At 34.0% G+C, this 20,985-nt stretch overlaps 3 protein-coding genes and 1 pseudogene across 3 annotated transcripts; 2 read left to right on the forward strand and 2 right to left on the reverse strand.

Moving 5' to 3' along the window:
* The first annotated feature begins 5,311 nt into the window (after window positions 1-5,311).
* On the forward strand, window positions 5,312-6,434 carry LOC124922269 (annotated as a pseudogene).
* LOC124922716 (linoleate 13S-lipoxygenase 2-1, chloroplastic-like) lies at window positions 6,411-7,115 on the reverse strand. The gene has a single exon (XM_047463435.1). It carries the CDS (start codon window positions 7,113-7,115, stop codon window positions 6,537-6,539), a length of 579 nt encoding a protein of 192 aa, XP_047319391.1. The 3' UTR covers window positions 6,411-6,536.
* Window positions 7,116-10,484: 3,369 nt separating this feature from the next.
* On the forward strand, window positions 10,485-11,679 carry LOC124921374 (transmembrane protein 45B-like). Its single transcript, XM_047462025.1, has one exon. It carries the CDS (start codon window positions 10,562-10,564, stop codon window positions 11,516-11,518), a length of 957 nt encoding a protein of 318 aa, XP_047317981.1. The 5' UTR covers window positions 10,485-10,561; the 3' UTR covers window positions 11,519-11,679.
* Window positions 11,680-11,702: 23 nt separating this feature from the next.
* On the reverse strand, window positions 11,703-19,580 carry LOC124921372 (linoleate 13S-lipoxygenase 2-1, chloroplastic-like). Its single transcript, XM_047462024.1, has 9 exons — window positions 19,103-19,580; window positions 14,957-15,228; window positions 14,644-14,881; window positions 14,172-14,495; window positions 13,849-13,934; window positions 13,650-13,760; window positions 12,949-13,259; window positions 12,618-12,884; window positions 11,703-12,549 (listed from the first exon to the last, which is right to left on the reverse strand). The coding sequence occupies exons 1-9, from the start codon at window positions 19,533-19,535 to the stop codon at window positions 11,790-11,792; spliced, it is 2,802 nt and encodes a 933-aa protein (XP_047317980.1). The 5' UTR covers window positions 19,536-19,580; the 3' UTR covers window positions 11,703-11,789.
* Between the last annotated feature and the right edge of the window lie 1,405 nt (window positions 19,581-20,985).

Here is a 20,985-nt window from a genome sequence, read left to right on the forward strand (position 1 = left end):
TTTCAATTTCTCTCTTCTTTTGGGTACACAAACCAAACTGAATATCCTTATGCATGCATGATGCTGCCTTTATTGTTTTAATACAATTGAAGCCATTGCATGATAGACCTATTCGGTCTTGTCTTTTTCCATCAATTAGCTATTGTTAACTAGGATGAAATAGTTTTATATGAATCAGAGATTGTGTGATAGTGAAATTTATGTCTAAATGACGACTAAATTCTATAAGATATTTTCTCAAGAACGTCACTACATACCAAAACAACTTATTTATCACATCTTCAAATACATAACCTTCAAATTACTATATAAAACACAACAATCTCCTTATTAAAGATATGGAGGCTGTTAAAGATAAGGATGCCTTTTTACATTTCAAGGAGACTAGAAAACATAAAGTCTCATTCATTCCCAAGAAACGTCAACACATACCAAGAGTCTGCCAATTAATAAATGATGTTGTTTCCCAATACATTGAATCTTGTATATAAATAGTGTTTCTGTAATATCAAAGAAATATATAGAAAATATAATTTTCCTTCTATCTCTCTCATTCACATATCTCTACTTATCATTTATTCTATATTATCTAACTTGGTATCAGAGCAATCAACAGGGAAACCCATCTTACATCGATCCCCTTCTCAAATGGCTCAAAATAATGCTTACTCTCTTCAACATACATCTATTATCAAACTCGACCAAAAGAACTTTGTTTTATGGCGTTCTCAAGTTGTACCTGCTCTCAAAGGATACGGATTCTTTGGATTTGTCAATGGAGATCTCCCAGCTCCTATTAAAACCGAAGAAGCATCGACTTCCACTGAGCTTCAGGCCTGGGAACAACAAGATCAACGTTTGTTAAGTTGGCTTCTCGGAACACTATCTGAATCAGTGTTTGCACAGGTCGCAGGTGAAAACTAAATTTCATCTCAATACCTCTGGGAAACACTTGAATGACGTTTCACTACTCAATCCAAAGCTAGACTAATGCAGCTCCGCCTTCAACTTCAAACTATCAAAAAAGGAGAATCATCCATGGAGTCTTATCTCCAAGCTATCAAGGTCATAACTAATAACCTTGCGGCTGCCGGGCAAAAAGTTGCAGACGAAGATCTTATTCTCTACGTTCTTGGTGGCCTTGGACCCGAGTATGAATCCCTTCTAGTCGCAGTTACTACACGTCCAGATTCTATTAATGTCGACGATCTTTCTGGATTACTTCTCACACATGAAATCAGACTTGAGTCTCTCTATGCCAACTCGCCAACTGCTAATGTTGTATATAGCCGTCGCGGAACTTCAACGACTACGAATCATACTAATAAAGGTGTATTTTCTCCCTCTTTTGGATCTGCTACTCGTCCATCGACACCAGGTGGCTCTTTTCACTCACAACAGAGTGCCTCTACTACATATTCTATTTTAGGCCAGCCATCAAATTTCTTTAATTCAAGGACTGGCCCATCTCGCCCTCATCGTCCCTATCGTGGTTCTCAAAATCAAAATCGGCCTAAATGTCAAACATGTGGTCGTTTTGGACATCTCTCTAATATGTGTCGTTCTGGTTTAATTTGTCAACTTTGTAATATTCCAGGACATTCTGTAGGAACTTGTCGACACAGATTCGACCAGAACTTTTGTTCATCTTCCTCATCGGCAGCTATGATGGCAACTCCATCTATTGTATCTGACTCAGCTTGGTACCCTAATTCTGGAGCAACTGATCATTTGACTGCTAACTTGGACAATCTCTCCATTCATTCTCCTTATAATGGTGAGCAACAAATTCTAGTTGGGAATGGAGATGGGCTAAATATTTCTAATATTGGACATTCGTCATTTACTAGTACGTACAGATCTATGCATCTTAAAAATATTTTGCATGTTCCCATGATTACGAAGAACTTGCTTAGTGTGGCTCGATTTACAGCCGATAATAATGTATTCTTTGAATTTTATCCAACCTTTTGTGTTGTGAAGGATCAGGTCACGAAGAAGGAAATTCTTTGAGGAACCTTGCATAATGGATTATATCGACTACTTAGTCCAAATAGTGCACCCAAACAAGCATTTATTAGTTCCCGATCAACTGCATCAGTTTGACACTCTCGATTGGGTCACCCGTCTCCTGCAACTTCTACTTATATTATGTCTCATTTTAAGTTACCTTCGTTGGGTAATATGCATACTGAATTTTGTGATGCTTGTCAATTTGGAAAAGCTCATAAACTTCCTTTTGTATCATCCAAAACGTGCTCTTCTGCACCTTTAGAGCTTATTCACTCAGATGTTTGGGGACCTGCTCCAATTTTTTCCTCTAATGGTTTTCGGTACTTTATTATTTTTATTGATGATTATAGTCGATTTACTTGGCTCTATCCGCTCAAACGCAAATCTGATGTGTTGACAGTATTTATTCAATTTAAAGCATTAGTTGAAAACCAATTTAGTAAAAATATAAAAACACTACAAACTGATGGGGGAGGCGAATATCGTACCTTTGGACATATTACCTCTCTTAATGGTATACATCATAGACTCACATGCCCTCATACAAGCGAGCAAAATGGGGTAGCTGAGCAGAAAATTCGTCATCTTACTGAAACATCTCTTACTCTACTTGCTCATGAATCTATGCCCCTATATTTTTGGGATGAAGCCTTCTCCACAGGTACCTATCTTATCAATCGATTACCTACTCCTGTCTTGGGTAATCGATCTCCCTATGAAGTATTGTTCAATCAAACTCCCAATTACAACTTTTTGCGCACTTTTGGATGTCATTGCTATCCTCTTATTCGAGCTTACAACAAGCACAAACTTGACTTTCGATCCCAAAAGTGCTTATTTTTGGGTTATAGTCCCTCACATAAAGGCTATCGATGTTTTCACATCCCCACGGGACGCATATTTATTTCACGCCATGTCATTTTTGATGAAACCACATTTCCCTACAACTCATCCTCTCCCCTACAAAACCCACAACCTATATATACATCACCAACAACAAATCCTCATTCTTTATTACCTATCACATCTACTTTCCCTAGTCCACCTGAACACACTAGTCCACCTGAAACTACATCACCCTCTTCATCACCTCTACCTTCACCTAACTCAAGCGGTTCACCCTCTTCATCACCTCCATCTTCACCTAACCCAAGCGGTTCACCCTTTTCATCACCTCAACCTTCACCTAACCCAAACAGTTCACCCTCTACTTCAAATGTTTCATCGCCCACTTCATATTCTTCACCACCTACTACCCCCTCACCCATCATCAATCAACGTCATACTCCAATCCTCAAAGCCCCTGCTTGCTCCAATCATCCTATGCGCACCCGTGCCAAGTCCCGTCTCCCTTTTTCTTCCGCCCTTTTCACAGCCATCACCCTTGAGCCGACATGCTTCTCCTCTGCCAATAAAGATCCCTCTTAGCGTTCAGCCATGACCTCAGAATATAATGCTCTTATTCAGAATCAGACATGGTCTCTAGTTCCTTCTAAATCTAGACAAAATATTGTGGGTTGCAAATGGGTTTACAAACTCAAACGAAAAGCGGATGGCTCAATTGAGCGTCATAAAGCTCGTCTTGTGGCGAAAGGCTTTCATCAACAACTTGGTGTTGACTATGTTGAGACTTTTAGTCCAGTTATTAAGCCAACAACAATAAGGACCATTCTTGCACTTGCTGTGTCCCGAAATTGGCCTATTCACCAACTTGATGTTAGCAACGCCTTTCTTCATAGAAAATTACACAACGAGGTATATATGACTCAACCTCCTGGTTTTGTTCATCCTGAATTCCCTAATCATGTGTGTCAGCTCCATAAAGCCCTATATGGTCTAAAACAAGCACCTCGTGAATGGTACTCTACGCTACGATCCTCACTCTTGTCGCTTGGATTCTTTGAAGCTAAGTCTGACTCCTCCTTATTCCTCTATCATACATCTACAATCACTGCATATATCCTTGTGTACGTAGATGACATTATCTTTACGGGAAACTCAGCCTCACATCTGTCTACAATCATTTCTCGCCTACAAGACAGCTTCCCACTTAAAGACCTTGGACAACTCCATTATTTTCTCGGTGTTGAAGCTTCTCGCTCATCTGATGGGCTCTTTCTAAGTCAGTCACAATATATTCAGGACCTTCTTATTAGGGCTGACATGCAATACTCCAAACCACTTAATTCTCCCGTCTCTACTAGTTCTTCACTTTCTAAATATGATGGTGATCCCCTTTCTGATCCCTTCTTATATAGAAGTATTGTGGGAGCTCTACAATATTTAACTCTCACTCGTCCTGAATTAGCATTTGCAGTCAATCGTGCTTGTCAATTCATGCACGCTCCAACATCCACCCATTGGGTTGCGGTCAAACGTATATTACGATATCTTCGTCATACTCCACACCATGGGCTTGTCTTTCATCCATCGGCATCCCTCTCCCTTGAGGCCAATTCTGATGCTGATTGGGCAGGTTGTCCTGATGATCGCCGATCCACTACAGGTTATTGTATCTTTTTTGGTAATAACCTCATCTCGTGGAACTCCAAAAAGCAGCATGTTGTTGCTCGATCAAGTACTGAATCTAATTTCGAGCCTTAGCTCATGCCACTGCTGAACTTTGTTGGCTTCAATCTCTTTTGAGTGAATTACGAATTTCATCAATCCATCCACCGACTTTGTGGTGTGATAATATCGGCGCAACATTTCTCTCTGCAAGTCCAGTGTTTCACGCTCGTACAAAACATATTGAGATTGATTTCCATTTTGTTAGGGAGAAAGTGGCTCAAAAATCTTTACTTATTCAGTATGTCCCGACTCATGATCAAATTGCTGACATATTTACAAAAGGATTGTCATCACCTCGGTTCATTTTTCTCTGTGACAAGCTCACGGTGTGTGCCTCCCCGTTTCGCTTGCAGGAGGGTATTAAAAATATGGAGGCTGTTAAAGATAAGGATGCCCTTTTACATTTCAAGGAGACTAGAAAACATAAAGTCTCATTTATTCCCAAGGAAACGTCAACACATACCAAGAATCTGCCAATTAATAAATGATGTTGTTTCCCAATACATTGAATCTTGTATATAAATAGTGTTTATGTAATATCAAAGAAATATATAGAAAATATAATTTTCCTTCTATCTCTCTCATTCACCTATCTCTACTTATCATTTATTCTATATTATCTAACTCTCCTAATATTTTCACGCCACAAACAAAACACAAAAGGAGGGATAACATTCAAGAACCTATATATATACCTTTTCCTCTCTTAAGTACATAGTTAATTAATATGGGTAGCTTGACTGGGCTTGTGTTACCAGGCCTTGGCTTCTTCCTAATTGGGTTATGGCAATTGGTAAACCACATCAAACTCCATGCCCGCAATCCCAAGTCATACACCTCTGTCCCATTCTTCCCAATTAAGAAGTCGAGGTACGGCGAACTCTATTTCATGATGATTGGCAGCACAATCTCCATTCTCATGGAGCTCTTTGTGGGTCCAGTGAAACACCATCCTTTCGACACTGATGGGACCATCCCAACCACCCACCTTCATAATTTCGAGCATGCATCCATTTCCTTGACCATTTTAACCTATCGCAGTTTTTGCCAAGATCTTGGACCGTTTTGGACGTCCCAATTCCAAGTATGGTATGACCTTGGCATTGGGAGTATTGGCGTTTTGGCAAGAGTATATTCTCTTCCACCTTCACTCGACTGACCATATGGGATTGGAGGGGCACTATCATTGGTTTCTTCAAATTCTCATCCTCGTATCACTCATTACCACTGTCCTCGGTATTCCATACCCAAAGAGCTTCATGATCAGCTTTGTTAGATCCTTTAGTATTGTTTTTCAGGGCGTGTGGTACAATGTGATGGGAATCATGCTATGGACAAAGGCTTTGATGCCCAAAGGCTGCTTCATGAACTTGGAGGAAGCCCACTATGTGGTGAGGTGCAATACACAAGAAGCTCTAGACAGGGCCAAAGCACTAACCACACTAGAATTCAGCTGGTACTTGGTTATTTGCATTGTCCTCACAATGTGTTTGTACTTGTATATGATCAAAGTCTACCCGGAGCAAGAAGGGTACAAGGCCTTGTCGACAAATATGGAATCATATAATGACCAAGAGGAGAAGGGACTCGTCGCCGCCGATGCTGAGGCTAGGAAGGAAAGCTGCAACGCCTATGGGCTCTTAAATGGTATCATTAATAAGATTTCCAAGGTATTCAAGGCATAATATATAAGATCCCATGGAAATGGGTTGAGTCTGCTTCTAATTTATGAATTTGTATTTGATGGCTTCTATCTAATTAAAGGGTTCTTATATCCTTTTATGCTTTATATGTAATGAATTATACTTTAGTTAATATATAAAATTGTTACTAATTAATTATGCTTCATTCATTGAGACAATAAATGAAACCCTAAAATGGATAAGATGTAATTAGTTATCATAAGAAATGAAGATAAAGTGTGGAAAGATTGGGTTGTAATTAAAAGTTCATCATATGGAAATGCTATTAGGGACACCCATGCCAGTAACACCAGGCTTTGAAAATGGCTTCAACAACTCATAAGGTACAACTCCAGCCCCACTTCTATGCTTGAGACTCAAATCAAGATTCCTAGCATCAATAATCCCTTCAATCTCCTTCACCCTTCTACTATACCGCTCAAAGGCTGCCTTAATAACCCCTTCCTCCTCCCACGAAGGCTCAATCTTCTCCCCAATATACTCCTCGTCTACAGAGTGGTTCGACAGAACGTCTAACACAGCCATAACCGTTGTGGCCTGTTGCTGCGACGGAAAGCACTGCAGAAGGGCTCCTATCGGGTTAGCAATGAAGTTTTTCCAATATTCGCTTTCTTGAATCTCCGATGGCATTTTTGTTCTTGCTATTGTTGGCCTGTTTGGGATGTAACCAGCATATGGGTATTGCCCAAAATTGACAGCAGCATGGTGCCCTGACGGAACCCATATTATCGTTGTTAGGATCCCAATTAGATCATCTTGGGTGTTAGGAATTTTGAAACGAATAATACTTTTATACTGTAATCTAGCGATGTGAGATGGGTAATGCATAAGTTATCCAAGTCTAAAACAGAAGATTAAGCACAGAACAAAACAACACCAGATTTACGTGGAAAACCCTCTCAACCTGGAGGGTAAAAAACTACGGGGCCAACCAGCAAATTTCATAATAAACAAGAAACAAATACAAATGTTATTCTCAACTTTAAACCTAACAGTTGAGGAATACAAACAGAGAAAACAAATTTCATTCAGACTCAAGCTAGTTTAGATATAAGACAACAAGAAATTGGAACCTGAAGGTGAAAATGTAAGAGATCTACTACCTCATTCTCTTCTTCTTCCTTTGTTTCTTCTCTTTATGCAAAATATATTCTCTCTCTAGAAGTGATAGAATGAACAACATTCTTAGGTTTTGCTTGTTTAATTGAATGCTTGATTGGGCTGGACTCAAAGGCCCAACAATACTGGCGCATATATGGCGACATATGAATCGCTTATGATTGATACTGCTTTCCTCATTTAGCGACGTTTTCTTTTCCATTTAAGCATTTGGTTTATCACTGAGCGATGTTTACTTTTTTAAATATCATTTAGTGACATTGTCTGTACTTTGTAGCGACGTTTTCTTTAACTTTTAGCGACATTTACTTAATTTAGCATTTGGATTGTCATTTTATCTATGACTAATTTTACAATTTAACGTACTTGTTTTTATTTAGCTACATATTAATTTTTAATGATTGGTATGTTTTAAAAATAGTATTCAATTAAATTTCATAAATAAATTAAAATTTATAAATATATAACACTGGTTTTTATTTATTTTTTATTTTTTTAAATGATCCATTTAATTAAAAAAATTGTTTAAGTACGACGATAAAAGCATAATATATAATATGAGTAAATATTAATTACATAGAAATAATTAATTGACTTGAAAGGTTTTCTAGCAGAGCAATAAGGTCTCCACACGAATCTGTAGGTTTTCGGATCTAATTTTTAACATCGTCATGATAATGACATTGTGAATAATCCTTAAAAACATGTTTTGATTGTTAAATATTCTTTGATTTTTCCAAACAGATAGTCCACCAAAAAAATATTGGGATAGAGGTCCATCTTCTAAGTCTCGCTTGTTTAGTCTCCTCAATCCATGCCTACCAATAGCCACTAACGGTCTCCAGCATAACTCATTAGATTCCGGTATAATTCCACAAAATACTTCATATATTTGCAACATCGTGACAATGTAAAAGCAGATGAGAAGACGTCTCAAACTTCTTATAGCACATACGACAAAAATTCACAATAATCATGCATTTTCGCTTACATCTAATATTAATGAGAATTCTGTTGTGAATAATACTCCAATCAAAAAAAGAGTTTTAGTAGGCATCTTAGACTCCCATAAATTTTCCTAAAAAAAATCAATCGGGCTAACTTTATTGAACAAAGTGTAACAATGTCCTACATGAAAGTTATTCAGATCACGTCACCGCATAGAATCCCGAAAAAAACGATTTTAACCCCTTATTTCTAAACATACACAAAAGTCTATCATTAGACATGATTTCCTCTATGTTCAATATTCTTTTCTACCTAACACAGTTAGCAAAACTACTAGACTGAATGTCAAATATATTTTTAACTGATGCATCTCTACACATAAAACTATAAGCAAGTTCGGGAAAAATATTCGCCAAACATTTACCACCATACCAAGTGTCGTTCCAAAAACTAATCGAACATTCATCACCCAGAATAAAAATTGAATGTTACCGATAATCCCTCCACATGGCACCAATACCACTTCAAATATTGCATCCCGCAAGTTTTTATAAGATTTCTTGGTGAATCAACCCGAGTTTTTTTTGGGGGGGGGGGGGGCGATTTAGCGTCATTTTATTAAAAATTCCCAACAATGGGAAAAAAATCACGAGTTTAAGAGATCATTCTAGACAGGCCTAGAATGATTTTGAAGTCGTAACATTCTGAATAAAAGCTAAAAACGTAAATGAATTATCTGATTACAATGTTTTCAATTCTAGTTAGTTCAAAAAACGGTAAATTTCAGTTCCTGCAGATATTCCAGTTCTGCTCCGTGCTTGGAATTATGCTTCGTGCTTGGAATTCTTCTCCACGTTCCCGCGAGGGAACTGCAATCCGATACAATATCTTTCCATAAATCTTCAACGCTCCTACGGGTTCTGCCATATACCCTTGCATTCCGTTCTTGTCAAATTTTATACACCACTATTCCAAAACCGAGTTTATCGTAACCCTAACACTGAATATTTTTACTATGATAAAAAAATTATATTGGCTAGTTGATCATGAAGTGCTAATTACATTTATTGAGTTCTAACCATAAATATATTTAATTCAATAAATTATTTTTGTTTTACTAAATTTAGATATTATATACAAAAGAACATTATTAATAATTTATTTAAAATAAAATATAAATAATTCAGTTTTTTTATCCATCATTTTTAATCTTAAAAAACACAAGATCAAACCAGGTCTAGCTGATGTGATTCTGAAGCTAGACCATATATGATTATGGCACCAAGACAAGTCTTTCTAGTATTCTTTTAGAATTTTCTCCTTTTGTAAATTATAATCCATGAGATAATATGGTAATTTTCAGGCGTATTTAAATGATACTTTTTAAAAAAGTTCCATAATAAAATTAATATTATTTCCTTTTTCCAATGGTAACTTATACCAACTTGAATTTTACAATGGTAACTTAAACCAACGTGACTTGTAAGCTAGAAAATCGTCATGGATCTTCAGAGACACACAAATGCATATATATGATTTCTGCAACGCCTAATTAATTGACTTTACTGTAATATTAAATTCATGGTTGGATCTCATTGTTATTTGGTAGAATATTTCGATGAAATGGAAAAAGAAAATAAGTAAAAGAAAATAAAAGCATGATTTAGAAATTAGAGTCATATCTTCGCTATTTCGGCCTAGATTATAACGCGGGCTCCAATTTCGTTCGTTGCAACATTGTGGACCTAATTGAATCTTTCTTAGCTTGAAAGACAAACATTAACTTGTTCCATTTCAATTTCTCTCTTCTTTTGGGTACACAAACCAAACTGATCCTTATGCATGCATGATGCTGCCTTTATTGTTTAATACAATTGAAGCCATTGCATGATAGACCTATTCGGTCTTGTCTTTTTCCATCAATTAGCTATTGTTAACTAGGATGAAATAGTTTTATATGAATCAGAGATTGTGTGATAGTGAAATTTATGTCTAAATGACGACTAAATTCTATAAGATATCTTCTCAAGAACGTCACTATATACCAACAACTTATTTATCACATCTTTCAAATACATAACCTTCAAACTCCTATATAAAACACAACAATCTCCTAATATTTTCACACCACAAACAAAACACAAAAGAAGGGATAACATTCAAGAACCTATATACCATTTCCTCTCTTAAGTACATAGTTAATTAATATGGGTAGCTTGATTGGGCATGTGTTGCCAGGCCTTGGCTTCTTCCTAATTGGGTTATGGCAATTGGTAAACCACATCAAACTCCATGCCCGCAATCCCAAGTCATACACCTCTGTCCCATTCTTCCCAATTAAGAAGTCGAGGTACGGCGAACTCTATTTCATGATGATTGGCAGCACAATCTCCATTCTCATGGAGCTCTTTGTGGGTCCAGTGAAACACCATCCTTTCGACACTGATGGGACCATCCCAACCACCCACCTTCATAATTTCGAGCATGCATCCATTTCCTTGACCATTTTAACCTACGCGGTTTTCGCCAAGATCTTGGACCGTTTTGGACGTCCCAATTCCAAGTATGGTATGACCTTGGCATTGGGAGTATTGGCATTTTGGCAAGAGTATATTCTCTTCCACCTTCACTCGACTGACCATATGGGATTGGAGGGGCACTATCATTGGTTTCTTCAAATTCTCATCCTCGTATCACTCATTACCACTGTCCTCGGTATTCCATACCCAAAGAGCTTCATGATCAGCTTTGTTAGATCCTTTAGTATTGTTTTCCAGGGCGTGTGGTACAATGTGATGGGAATCATGCTATGGACAAAGGCTTTAATGCCCAAAGGCTGCTTCATGAACTTGGAGGAAGCCCACTATGTGGTGAGGTGCAATACACAAGAAGCTCTAGACAAGGCCAAAGCACTAACCACACTAGAATTCAGCTGGTACTTGGTTATATGCATTGTCCTCACAATGTGTTTGTACTTGTATATGATCAAAGTCTACCCGGAGCAAGAAGGGTACAAGGCCTTGTCGACAAATATGGAATCATATAATGACCAAGAGGAGAAGGGACTCGTCGCCGCCGATGCTGAGGCTAGGAAGGAAAGCTGCAACGCCTATGGGCTCTTAAATGGTATCATTAATAAGATTTCCAAGGTATTCAAGGCATAATATATAAGATCCCATGGAAATGGGTTGAGTCTGCTTTTAATTTATGAATTTGTATTTGATGGCTTCTATCTAATTAAAGGGTTGTTATATCCTTTTATGCTTTATATGTAATGAATTATACTTAATTTAGTTAATATATAAAATTGTTACTAATTAATTATGCTTCATTCATTGAGACAATAAATGAAACCCTAAAATGGATAAGATGTAATTAATTATCATAAGAAATGAAGATAAAGTGTGGAAAGATTGGGTTGTAATTAAAAGTTCATCATATGGAAATGCTATTAGGGACACCCATGCCAGTAACACCAGGCTTTGAAAATGGCTTCAACAACTCATAAGGTACAACTCCAGCCCCACTTCTATGCTTGAGACTCAAATCAAGATTCCTAGCATCAATAATCCCTTCAATCTCCTTCACCCTTCTACTATACCGCTCAAAGGCTGCCTTTATAACCCCTTCCTCCTCCCACGAAGGCTCAATCTTCCCCCCAATATACTCCTCGTCTACAGAGTGGTTCGACAGAACGTCTAACACAGCCATAACCGTTGTGGCCTGTTGCTGCGACGGAAAGCACTGCAGAAGGGCTCCTATCGGGTTAGCAATGAAGTTTTTCCAATATTCGCTTTCTTGAATCTCCGATGGCATTTTTGTTCTTGCTATTGTTGGCCTGTTTGGGAAGTAACCAGCATATGGGTATTGCCCAAAATTGACAGCAGCATGGTGCCCTGACGGAACCCATATTATCGTTGTTAGGATCCCAATTAGATCATCTTGGGTGTTAAGCTCTGGCCACCACGTCTCACCACTCTTATCTCCATGGCCGACAGTTTTTATCTCCTCCCACCATGACTGTAGCTCTGTATCATCTTGCACTAGTTTGGATTCAGGGTAGTAGAAGTTTACATAGTCTGTAACCCATTGCTTAATCGCATCCCAAATGAGAAGTCCATCGTTCGCAAACGGGTAATCTTCTATCGCCAATTTGAGTCCGTGTGGAGCGCTCGGGTCCTCCACCGCCAATCCCCTGACAGAAAATTTAGTCAGAATATAAATATTCAATATGGAAACGTTTAAGTAATATAATGATGGAACCTATTGATCAAGTTTGCAGGCAGAGCTTCATGGTCGAAACGCCATAGCTTATCATAAGCAACAGAACTGATCTCGATCGAATACTTTCGTGGGGAGAAGGAGTCTTCAACGATCCCTTCGGAATTGATGAGGGCTTGTCGAGCCAGAGCGTTGATGGCCATGGTGTAACGGAAATGAGGATGCAACAGCTTGTAGATGGGATGGGCAGTGCTTAGTTGTCTATGAGTGGCGATTATATAAGGCTCCACGCAACAATGAGTCCTCAACCTGTAATTAGTTAATAATTAACCATTCTTTCAAATGTGGCTCACTCAATTCTAATAAATAGTACCAGTGGCTGACTAGCTGGTGAACGCCGCTGTCATGGGCGAGGACGTGAGCTTTGGCAAGGCGCCAAAGCCAACATGCGGTTGAGTCGCCTGAAAGGGGTATGAAGACTTCCTTCCACTGTGGTGTTTCCCCGTCGTCCGAAGGAGGGACGACCAGCTCGATTGCTAAGGGCCTGAGGACACCTTCTGGCGTGAGGAAGAAGAGAGCCCTTGAGCCGTAGAGCGTAGTATCATCTATCTCTCTTACCTTTTTAACGTATGGCATTAACAGGTCATGATAGTCTAACACGAACAGTTTCTTCTTCTCTACTGCCTATAAAAACAACCATATTTGTAAATTATACAATGTTTCAAACCTTTAAAAGTTGCAAATTGCATATATTTGGTTTAGAAACTTATTTTTCTAAATATTTGTGTATCTAATTAAATCACATCATTCTTGTTTTGTAACTTTATTAATTTTACTGGAGTTTTGCAACATATTTTTGTTTTATCTAAATATGCAAGTATTATTGTCACTTTATATATGATGTAATTTAGTTGCAAATTTTATAGGAATGAATTAGTATTAATTAGTTTAGTTGATGAAATGAATGGTGTAGTTATTAGTTTGATAATAAATATGCCATAAAATTCAAAATTATTAACTAAAAAGCCGAGATAAGTGAATCTCTCCAACTAATTAATTTAGTTTTGCACTGACCTCTTCGACAGTAATGATGCCTCCAATCTCTTTTTGGACGATTTCTGTGGTGATGGCGGATTCAGCCGGACCATAGAGCTTGGGGTCAAGTTTACTCTTCAATGGCCATTCCTAAATACCTCATGCATGCATGGTTTAGTTCACATAAACTTGTTGAATTGCGTACATTAAATAATCCATGAAATGATCCGTCATATACCTTGACCAACTCTATGGACATTGGGTTGATTCCTGCAAGTGTCTGTCGAGAGAATTCCTCGTCTCTAAACCATGCAAATCTATCTCCTGCATGCATGCATCCACAATTCATCGTATATAACAATAATAATAATATATTATGGATAGGAGATCTCGTTACCCTTTTGAAAGATCTCTGCACATTAATTTTTAATATATTTGATTTATTTTTCCTATACAAGTTTTATGTTTCCATTGTTGTGCTTGAATGACTATATATTAATTTTATAATATTATTGCGTGGATCATTTTTAAAAAAAAATATTGAATCGGGGTTATACATACTGTCGTATATTTCAGGGGTATCAAACAGGAGAATATTGTCTCCTAGGGTCGAGATGAACTTGAGTAGAGTCAGAATGGCGTCTTTGAACCAATTGTCGCTGCTCTTGAGTTTCTGAACGGTGGCTTCATCATCGTAGAGGGTATCAATAGCCGTGAAGTAGGGGAACCCTAGTTTGCTGTTTACAACAAGTGTCTCTAAGGTTGGAAATACAGCGGGCAACACCGAACTTACTGTCTTTAATGTGAATGTCGCATTCTTAAAATCCGAAAACGCCTCGTCTCTTGGCACGTACATTGAGCCATTCCTCGACTCAGATTTAGGGTCTGCATCCAAAACCATCATACCCATGAACCATTAATTAAAAAAATAGTACTATCATCATTGATTATCCATGTCATGATATATGTTCACTGTTTTTTCTTAACAAAAAAAATGATGTGAAAACGTAAAGTAGTACTTAATTAGTTATACCGGTTTTGCTTCGGCCACGGCCAGTGCGACAACGCCTAGGGTAAGGGTTAACCTTCCCTCCAAGGACCGGCCTTATCTGGTTGGGATCAGAGTCGGGGTTTCCAAGATCATTATAAACGTCGTAATCGTAGATTCTATCGTAGAATTTGCGCTCGCCTGCGCCGTCTCCCCTGACTTTCTCAAGCTCCTCTTCTCTACACCTTCTAAGCCCTTCGGGCATCTTGGATGGCAAGTATGCCTGTGATTATATCCCACAAATTAAATTTAGGTATGTCACATTAATTAATTAAAATAGATTTCTATAATAACGGACCTTGTTGGTGAAGAAGATCCTCTTCTCCTCCGGTTTATCGAACTTGGATGCTACAAACGAGTCGCAAGAGAGGTTTATGGAGCTCATGTTGAGTGGTTCAATAACAATGTTCGTGATGAACATCTCGGTTCGGCGCAAGTTCTCAACCCAAATTGCGCCGATCTCCCCAAAGTTCATAGGGATATTAAATTCCCATTCATAAATCACCATATTGTCCTTCCTCTCCTTCTTGCGTGCATAACCCTTTATTGTCTCCTTCTCCAATCCAGTCTCTTCAATCATAAACAAATTAATCAATTATTATCATTCTAGTTTAATTTGTTGTTGAAATTAACTTAATTATTTTAATTTTTTACAAAAAGTTGTACACCATTAAGACTCGTAGTTCGTGGAGTCTGGTAGAACATGAGAACTCATTCTGTTAATTGTTTTTTAGTTAAGCAAAATATTTGTCATTCAAATCCATAATATTTGTCTTAGCAAAATGTCAACAATTTATTTTAGCATGATCTACAATAATTTTAAGATTTATTTTTTTACTTTGAATTTTCATCATTCTAAATGAGATAAAGGGGGGCGTTGTACTGTACTCAGGGGCGGAGCCAAGTACAAGCCGGTCCGGGCGGTAGCCCGGGTAGCCTTAAACAGTCTGTATGTATTTTATCAATAACGACGGTAAATTACCGTCGTTATTGGTTATTTTCCGTCGCTAAAAGGCATTGATGATATCAAACTATAAAACTAGCCCGGATATATTTTTTTAATAAAAAAATTAGCCCGAATAGGTTTCAAATCTTGGCTCCGCCCCTGACTATACTAGATATGAATGTGCTTGACATGTCTTTTTAAAGGTCGTTTAATAAATGGTTTGGAATGTGTTGTTCTGTTTTGTTTTGGTCGGGATTGTTTGTTTGATGTGTTTTGTTTTTACATCTTTGATTTTGGATTCTAAGACTAGTTTTTGGGTTAGATTAATGGATGTTTTGTGTTTGATACTTTGATTGAGTTTTTGTAAATATTTTGTTACCATTGTGTTTAAAATTTAAAATTTGGTTTTCACACATAAGACAACTAATTATATTTTAAAAAAAAATAAAAAATTAATCTTCCAGCATTTTGTCTAAATACAAGGATGTTTATATGAAATTAGGAATTATATAAGGTGTCCATAAATTAGTCCAAAATATCTTGCTCAGAAAAAAAACAGCCCCTAATGTTTAAGTTTGAACACAAAGACAAGGACCATTAATAGCAACCCTTCATTAATGGTGATAAGGTGATAAGGACCCTCAAAGCAATAATATACATAAGATGAGAAAAACAAAAATGTACTCTTCGTCGTTATTTCCTTTCTATCCTTAAACATTTTCCAAAATTGAGGATATAAGAAAACAATATAGTAAAAATCTCATTTTATACAATTAGCTATAAAAATATAATTTTAATGTATCCTCACCTATTTATGGAAATTTTAAATTAAGTCTCCAGTCAATCTTTGTAAATGGTGTAATTGGTATTTTTTTTCTTGAACTTTCTCAATTATCATATTATTTTGTACATAGCTAGTTTCTATTTTTGTTTACTGAAATACTTTATTCACTAATTTTTTAATTTAAATTTTGTTTTCAGTTTTTAATTCTTTTTAATATATTTTCAATAAACTTTTTTATTTCAGTTTCTTATATTAATATTAGTCTAATAATATATATAAACTTTATTTTGTTATATAACCGTATATAAATTAAAATAATAAATATTTATGAACTATGTAAAATATATTAAAATATAGTGCTAAATAAATTAATCATTTTTATTTTGATGTTTGAATATATATTATATTATATTATATTATATAAAAATAATTAATAGTTTTAAAATATAAAAATCAAACAAAATAGCGTGTTAAATATATTAGTATTTTATTTTAATATTATTTGTTAAATAATTTATTTAATATAATATTTTAATATGTTAAAAATAGTTCATAAATATTTATATCCTTATAAATATTTATTATTTTTATTTATAATATTATTTTATAACAAAAAACGTTTATAATTTTAAAAAAATATATTATTAAATAAAAAAATAGTTAAAATAAATTAATGAAAACAAAATATTTAAATTAAAAAAATATATTTAACAGCATATAATTTATAACAAACCTTGTTGTTATCTTTAGGCTAAATATTTGAAGGATGCATCCTCCATATGAGAAAATATAATTAAATTGTAAACCAAAATTTTCCAATAAATTAGCCATGGGAGAGGAAGACTTTTATATTTTCAAACCCATCAAAAAATGCTTAATTAATCGTGAAGAAAATAAAGGCAGATAATAGAAGTAAATTAATAAGAGTTTTGGATAATTTTTTAAAAAAATTCCATTATTATACAAACCAGTTGGTGAAGGTAAAGAGTTAAAAATATGGAAGGTTCAACAGGATTGTGGAGATTAATTATGTTATCTTTTTAAATTGAATAACATTAATAAAAAAAATCTGTGTTTTTAGGTATAGTAGTAACTTATTATGGATTGTTAGGTGTTATCACGTAGAAATTAATAGCACTAGTACTTATGATTTTAGAAGGTTAATTTATATTTAATTTATGTTTTAATGCTGGTTGGAGATGCACAGTTATGATTAGAAGTTTGGTAGGTTATATATTATTTGTTATTATATCGAATATGATATTTGTATATCTCTAAACTTTCAAATTTATTTATGCACTAAAAATATTTTTATTTTAGCTTAAAAACTTAACAAAATTATCAAATTTACTTGGTTAAGAAAAAAAATACAAAATTAATGTTTACAAGTTGATAATATTATTTATTTATAATTCAATGTTTTGAGCATCAATCTTAATTTATTTTTAATATAGGAATATTTTCACTTAATAATTTTATTTTAAAATAATATGTAATAAAATATTATAAAATTTTAATTTCAATTTGAATATTTTAATAAGATAATTTCATTTATAATTATTAAAATTAATAATGATTAAAATAAAATATTTCTAAATAATAATTTTATTTTAAAATATTTAATAAAATTATAAATTCAAATATAATTATAAAATATTTAATTCTAAATTATTATTATTTATGTAATGGATATTTATATAATAAATATTTAAATAGTTATTATAAATAAAATGTATAATAAATAGATTTATAAATAAATTAGAACTTTAAATTTTATTGAAAATACAAACTATAATTTCAAATGTATTATTGTTTTTATTTTATAATAAAATAATTATGTTAAAATGTTAAATATATATTATAAAAAAAGATTTTATTTAACAAAGTTTTAGTTGACTTCAAATAAATCAAATATTCCAATATTTATGTCTAAATAATATTTTATTTAAATAATAATTTTAGTTTTAAAATTTTAATAAGATTAAGCATTCTTATTTATATAAAAATATATTTATAATAATTTTTTATTAAATAAACACTTAATTAAATAATAATAATCTAAAATTATTATTATTTTTTAAAATTTTATTATAACTTTTAAAATAAAGTTATTACTTACATATATTTTATTTTAAATTATTATTAATTTTAATTATTATAATGGTTAATCTTATTAAAATATTTAATAAAATTATTATTTTATTATATATTATTTTTTTAAAATCATTAAGTTAAGATATGATGTATATAAAAACAAATTAAAATAATTTCATATAATATGTATTTTTCCTATTTAGGATGCTTATGTGGCAAAAATTAAATAATTATAATAATAATAATGTTGTGTAGTTCAAATAGTTATATTATCCATGTTTTTAGTTAAAACTTAATAATTTAAAGAATAATGATATTTTATTTTTTTTGTGATTTAGGAAATTTAGACAAATGAAAATATAATAAAATAGATAATTTCAAATTTACATTCACCCCTAAAATGATTCATTTTCTACAAAAATTTCCAATAATTATATCTATTTAAAACTTTTCAACATCTATCATTATCATTATTGTACTTAAAACTTTTCAATATCTATCTTTACTCATAATTAATTTTCAAATAAATCAAATTTGTCTTGTTACGTCAAGTACGTAGTTAATTAGGGCTTTTAATTTAACCATTAAAAAAAAATTATTATTATTAATTGTTATCTTACCGGTGTCCAACTCCGAGCTGACAACCTCCACGAGAATAGGTTTCCCGAGCAAATCGATGACGACGTTTTGTAAGTTTTCTGAAAGGATAGAACCATTGATGACGTCAGCGAACTTAAAACTCGACAGGATCCCTTCAGTTAATCGCACATAGATGGTACCCTTCGCAATCTCTACGTCGGCAGTAGTATTAGCGGTGCCGGCCACCTTCTTCAAAGTGGTGGTGCCGGCCACCGCCTTCACGGTGGTGGTGGTGGTAGAGCCACCTCGGAGGCAGGTATCGTTGTGCAACTTTCTCCCTTTTGGCATCAGCGGAAAAGTCCGGCCAGCCGGCAAGGCTATCCCGCTGCTGCTGCCGGAGAGGAAAGTGGTCCAATTATGACATTGTACTAAGGTTTGGCATGTGCTAGAGCGAGATAGTTGAGGTTTTAACATTCTGTATGTATGTTAATTAATCTGGTGGTTCAGACCTTATTGTTATTATCTCAATATTGAGTTGGGCATTTATATATAAAGGCATGCATAGTCAGAAAAAAAAAAAAACCACGTTAAATCCATGGATATAAACATGTTAACATAAAAAAAATGTAGAAAGACCCAAAAGATATTTATTGAGGAATCTTTTTTTATGTAAGTTTAATTGTTAAGTAGGTAGCAATGGGAAAACGATTTTCTTTGCACTAGTATAAAAGAAATTAATAGCAAAATTAACAATGCTGGTATTATATATCAGAATAAAATTTGGTTAAATTTCTATCAGAAAAAAAAATATCTTAGTAAGGAGAACAGAATAGAAAATATTACATCAAGACATATTAGAGTTATATATATAACACTCGATCCCTCAAAACCCTAATAGATACAAAACTGAGATTGAAAACGATACTCTTAAGAAAAAAATTTCAGTTTTCTAAAGCGTTCATCTACACTTTTAAATAAGTTTCAACTAGATCAATATTAATATCTTGATAAAAAAATCTCTAAAATATTGTCACAATATTTTTCTAATTACATTAGCATAACAAAATATTACATTTTCCTTTTGTGTTAATTTTATTTCTTTAAAATAAAATTATACAACAAAAAAATATAGTTTATTTTTATTTAATATTAGACATCTCAATAAAACATTAGTTATTGGTCAGTTTAAAAACGCTAAACATAGATCTAATGTTTTTAGGGTACTCAACTGCTAAGGTCTTGCGCTTGTCTCATGTGCTAAGTAATGCGGTTTAACAATTAAGGTACTCTATAAACAAATTTAAATATAAAAATTGAAATATTATAGCACTAAATATTAAAGAAAAAACATTAATTAGGAGAATATAGTTGCTCTAATTGACTTCTTAAATAATTTTATACCTTAAATTCAAACATTGTAATATATATATATATTCTTTTAAATTCTGGAAATTGGATTTTTCTAAATTCACATTAAGTTTTGTTCCATTTACACTAACTTAGACTTTTCAAGTTTAGTTTTTCAAATGATTTTATTCTGATATGATGATGTTTGATTTTTATTTTAAACTTATTTATGACTATTAAAATATTATTGTCGTAAGTCGTTTTATTTGAGTCTGGTTTATCTCTGAGTGATAACTTGTGTTTTATATGAAACCTAAATTAATGAAAAATCATCTTTTTTTTAAAAAAAAAAATTAAAAGTTACAAGCTAAGCAAAAAAACTCAAAATAAGATAAACGAATTGAGAAGTCAACAAATAAAACCCTTGGTGCCTATGACCTCCGGCCACATCGGAACAATAGACCACGATGTCTCTTCACTCGCTATTAAAGGGTTGAGGATGACAATTGCTACTCAAACAAAAACATCTTGCATGTTATGGGCTCCGAAGGTTAGGCTCCGAATAACCTACCAATCC

This window comes from Impatiens glandulifera, chromosome 1 (assembly GCF_907164915.1).
Source record: "Impatiens glandulifera chromosome 1, dImpGla2.1, whole genome shotgun sequence".
Classification (NCBI taxonomy): Eukaryota; Viridiplantae; Streptophyta; class Magnoliopsida; order Ericales; family Balsaminaceae; genus Impatiens; species Impatiens glandulifera.